Genomic DNA, 4,969 nt, shown 5'->3' with positions numbered 1-4,969 from the left:
GAAGGGTCCGGGAGGGGTATTTGGTCGTGGGTCAATCGGTGTCGGGTAGACCTGCCCAAGGGGCCGGCCCGGCACGGAACGGAAATATAAACATGCAGATCTAGATGGCGGCCCAGGCAAGACCCAGTAACTAAACGGGCTGGCCCATTTAAGCCTTTTGAACTGTTTTCTAAAAAAATAGGGAAAACTAGAAAAATAGGGAAACAAAAAAAACGGTGGTATTTGTTAGCCCACATACCAAGCAGGCCTCGGAGGACAAGGAGACGGGCGGGCATTGTCTTGCGATGCACACGGCCCGCAAGACTCGTCCAGTCCAACAGACGCAACGACGGGAAGCACGCCACCCTCATCTACTTAGGGTGTGTTTGGTAGCTCGGGTCATTTGGAATTCACTCTCCCACTTGAGATATCTCGCCTCATACAAGTTGGTCTCAGATTTTGTGGTGTGTTTGTTAGCCCGTATGTGTTGGAACAACCTGAACTGATACTTTGTTTGGTAGCCCCGTATGGGTAGAGATTGGCCCACGAAATATGAAATAACAAAGAGGTCCAACTTTTACACAAAGACCCCTAAACAAAAAGCAATCGGGTACACATGCACCACACTCTGTGTTGGGAGTCTTCTCGTCAGTGTTGACTAGCTGTGGCGGTGGCGGTTGAGCGACGCGGCGGCGTGCTGGGAGCCGTCCCGCCGGCGGTGGCAAGCCAGAGGGCGCCGGCGTGAGCTCTTGCCTCTGCTTGGGCGTGCGGGAGATGTGGAGGGCGGGAGGAGGACCGGCTTGGGAGCCTTCTCGCCGGCGGTGTCGGGGCGTGGGGTGGCAGCGGTGGCGAGTGAGTGACGCGGCGCCGTGCTGGGAGACTTCTCGCAAGCGGTGTCGGTCCAGATGGCACCGGCGTGGCCTCGTGCGGGAGATGCAGAGGGCGGGAGAAGGGCTGGAGCGGGACGAGAGCCGGCATGGGATCCTTCTCTTCGACGTTGGCGGGCCGGAGGGCGCCGGGGCGAGCTCCTGGCATCCCTTTCTCTAGCTTGGACTGCGGGAGAGGAGGAGGGCAGGGGGAGTGCGGGAGCAACAGGAGAGGTGGAACGGGGGAATGAGGAGAGAAAAGAAATGGGATGGGGGGTCTGGAGGCGTTTGCGGGGATGAGTTCAGCCTTGGCGTGTTCAGAAGCTCGATTTGAGCTTCACAACTCGGCCTGGCTGAGAGGCGTTTTTAGTTCGAGGTGGGCACTACTGAGTTGATACGAACCAAGCTAACAAACAAGAAATAGTGGGTTGGGCTGGGTTTGTTAAACTATATAGTACTCTAGCTGTATTTCTCTCTATATATCTCCTTGTATTGTACCCCTCGCTATACACGAGGTGGACCCGTATGTGTCTAGTATATATATGCACTGTGGACCCTTGTCTAGGGTTACGGTTCCCATAATATTGATATGGTATCAGAGCCTCCCTTCCACAATCGCATCTAGGTCGTAGCCGCCACCGTCGCTAGTTGTCAATCGTAGCCGCCGGAGTTCCTCGAGGCCATGGCGTTTCAAGCATTGTCTTCCTCCTCTTCCTCTGCGTCGGCTGGTGGCGCTCTCAATGCCAACATCTCTGAGAAGCTCAACAAGGATAACTTCCTGTTGTGGCAAGCCCAGGTGATGCCAGATATCCTTGATGCCCAACTTTTTGGTCTCCTGGACGGATCTATGGTGGAGCCTGAGAAAGAACTAAAGACCACGGACAAGGACGGGAAGGATGTGTCGATTCCCAACCCTGAGTATGCTCGGTGGATTGTTGTCGATCAAACTGTTCTAGGCTAACTCGTGCGGAATATGTCACGAGAAGTATCACCCAGATGGTCGGCCTGACCAATTCTGCGCGTGTGGAAAGCAGTGATGGAGATGTTCACGTGGCAATCCAAGGCACGGGTGGTGCATCTCCGCACACAGCTCACCAAGTGCAGGAAGGAGGACAAGACTATTGCAGTCTATTTCAATGAGATCAAGAACCTCGCGTATGAGATGTCCTCTGCATGCAAGCCGCTAGACAATGAAGATGTCATATCCTATGTGCTTGCAGGTCTTGATGATGAGCCATACAATGTCTTTGTTGCTTCTATTACTACCCTGATTAAGGCAGAAAAATACGTTAGCCTAAGTGACCTTTATGCTCAATTGATCTCTTATGAGGCTCTGTTGGAAAATCAAAGCCCCACCGGGGATTCCTCGGTGAATGCACCAACGCGTGGTGGCCGTGGAGGACATCGTGGTGGATACCGTGGTGGTCGTGGTGTAGAACAGCAGCAGCGCTATGAGTAGCGCTATGAGCAGCGCGGGTATGATCAGTCACGTGGCAATGGAGGTGGCAATGGTGGCCGCAGAAATCAAGGGTACCACCATCAGTATGGTGATGGTTCTAGACCTACCTGTCAAGTCTGTGGCAACGAAGGTCATTTTGCGTTGGCATGCCGGAAGAGGTTCCAAAAAAGTTACCGAGGTCCTGAGAAGTCGGTTCGTGTGGCTGTTGAACAATACAGTTTCGATACAAATTGGTACTCTGACTCTGGAACAACTGATCATGTCACGGGAGAGCTGGACAAGCTACATGGGAGAGATCGATACAATGGCCATGATCAGATTGACACAGCCAGTGCTGCAGGTATGGATATACGTCATGTTGGTCGTTCTATTTTTCGTACCCCTAATCATGATCTGCATCTTAATAACATCCTTCATGTTCCAAAAGCCACAAAAAGTCTTCTTTCTACTAGTCGCCTAACTCGTGATAATCATTCCTTTGTTGAGTACGTATTGGCCTAACTCTTTCTTTATTAAGGATCAGGAGACACGAGGGAGGTTCTGCTCCATGGAGAGGGCATTCTACTTTGAGATAGATAGATATGTATCCATGTCATGTATATATAGTGGGATGATTGAATCTCAATCTTGCAGTCTATCATCAGTCCTAGCCTTCGTCTTGCATATGTTAGATTTGTTTGACAAATCGAATCAGAAATTATTACGTGTGTCGTCATGTCTATGCTTCCTAGTAGTTATGTATAGTTATGTATAGTCAATCAATTATATAATTCCCAAAAGGCCTAGAGGCTAGAACACATCTTCGTTTTTCATGGAAGATGGAAGACTACGAACATAATTTTCAGAAAAGAAGGTGTAATCGTGTAATAAGTAGAATTATTAAAGAGCTAGTCCGAAAATTCCATAGCTCTAGATACTCGAAGTCAGTACAATCGAAGAGAAACAATGAGAAGATCTACGAAAACCCTAGCTAGTCTTGATCTACAAACTCTCTCAATGGCTTCTCCAACTGTTTCATCACTGCTTCCCACCCTGCATGTGTCGGGTGCATGTCGTCCCAGTAGAAAAATTTGTTGGACTTGTCGCACACCGTGTAAAGAAGCTCCGACGACTCGCCTTGTTGTCCACAGTAACCCTTTGAATCGAAACTCTCACAGCACGGCGACAACTTCCGCTTGAATTGCTTGGATAGCTCTTGGCCTTTACCTATAGGTACATCACATAAAATTGTTCATATCAATTTCAAGCACATAATCAAATCCATAGATTAGAAATCTTATACTTAATAGCATTATTGATACTTGCAGATGCATGCATGTATGTACGTACCTGGCACATTATCCACGATGTTACTGAAGGCGGTGTAGAGGTCGACAACGTGGACATTCTTCTTTGCTTCCATCACTTGTTTCAAGTTATTGTTATGGACAGATGCACCCAGGTTTCCGAAAACATCGCACGCGGTGTAGTTGCTGGTCCTTGTTTGCGATGGCGTGCAACCGACTGGGTGCAAATTGTTGACAAGAACCTTTGTCACCCCGAGCTTCTGCAGTTGCTCCACATTTTCCGCAATCGCCTTGGTCACCTTCCCAATATAAGCATTGATCTGCATACATATACATGATAGTATCAAAATTAGTAAGTAAGAAGCAGAGATAAATAAATAAATAAAGTGTTCAATGTTTTGGTCTGCTGGTAGCTACTGTACTTACATCGTTTGGGGCACTCAGACCAATCACGCCGGTGTTCCCGTAGTAGTCGTTGCCGGAGATGGCCACGAGGGCCACAGAGCGACTCAATTGCTTCTCTGAGATGATCCCGTCTTTAACCATCTTCTTGAAAGTGTCCACTTGCTTGGCAAGGGTGGGAACTTTGTGTGCCGACGTGGTATCCAGCACGCCAGCACCACCATGAGCGAAGGTCATGCCGGACGGGTCGCATGTTTTCTCCGCCGTGAGTGCATGGGCTGGGGGCGCTTCCTCGAGCCCGAGGATCGTTGCTGAAATTAAGGAACCAGAGATCACATGAGTAAGTATATATACTATACTAGCTACTAATTGACATCCCCTAAAAAAAAAGAAGCTACTAATTGACAATCATACCGAGCAGTACATACCAATGAAATCGGACTGAATTTTGTAGTTGGAGAAGCGCCCCGACGGAGTATTTGGTCGCGGGTTTCCATCGGCGTCAACATAGGAGGAGCCGTAGGGGTATGCCCACTGCCGGGACATCTGGGTGACAGGGTCGGTTAGCGGGAGGTTCCCGTTGTCGGTGAAGTCATCCCCGAAGACGAAAAGGCTGTAGCTTGACAGCTTCTTCTGATGGCTGTCGGCAGGGGCAGGCCGGGCCTCAACTCCATTGGGGTTCAGAACAAGGAGGACGAGGAGGATGACGCCCAGGACGGTCCTATGGAGCTTCATTGCCTCTAGTCTAGTGCATATGTTTGCGGGCGCGGATACGAGGATCCTCGAACTCGTCTTCTGCGATACGCTCCTCTCTTCCTATTTATGGAACCAGCAACGCAAAGCTCAAATACCAGGAAGGTAAAGCCGTAAACGGACTCGCGGTGTCGGTCGGAATCGGAGACCACAGCTAGATCGGGCTACAGCACGGTTGGACACGGAGTCATGTACAGGTACGCGTACAGCACAATCGGACACGG

At 49.8% G+C, this 4,969-nt stretch overlaps 1 protein-coding gene across 1 annotated transcript; it reads right to left on the bottom strand.

Annotated features, from left to right (window-relative positions):
* Positions 1-3,274: 3,274 nt before the first annotated feature.
* LOC124685897 (GDSL esterase/lipase At5g03610-like) lies at positions 3,275-4,727 on the bottom strand. The gene is made up of 4 exons (XM_047219920.1): positions 4,421-4,727; positions 4,017-4,303; positions 3,634-3,910; positions 3,275-3,510 (listed from the first exon to the last, which is right to left on the bottom strand). The coding sequence occupies exons 1-4, from the start codon at positions 4,725-4,727 to the stop codon at positions 3,275-3,277; spliced, it is 1,107 nt and encodes a 368-aa protein (XP_047075876.1).
* Positions 4,728-4,969: the final 242 nt, after the last annotated feature.

Source organism: Lolium rigidum, chromosome 2 (assembly GCF_022539505.1).
Source record: "Lolium rigidum isolate FL_2022 chromosome 2, APGP_CSIRO_Lrig_0.1, whole genome shotgun sequence".
Classification (NCBI taxonomy): Eukaryota; Viridiplantae; Streptophyta; class Magnoliopsida; order Poales; family Poaceae; genus Lolium; species Lolium rigidum.
This window is presented reverse-complemented; position numbering and strand designations above follow the sequence as displayed.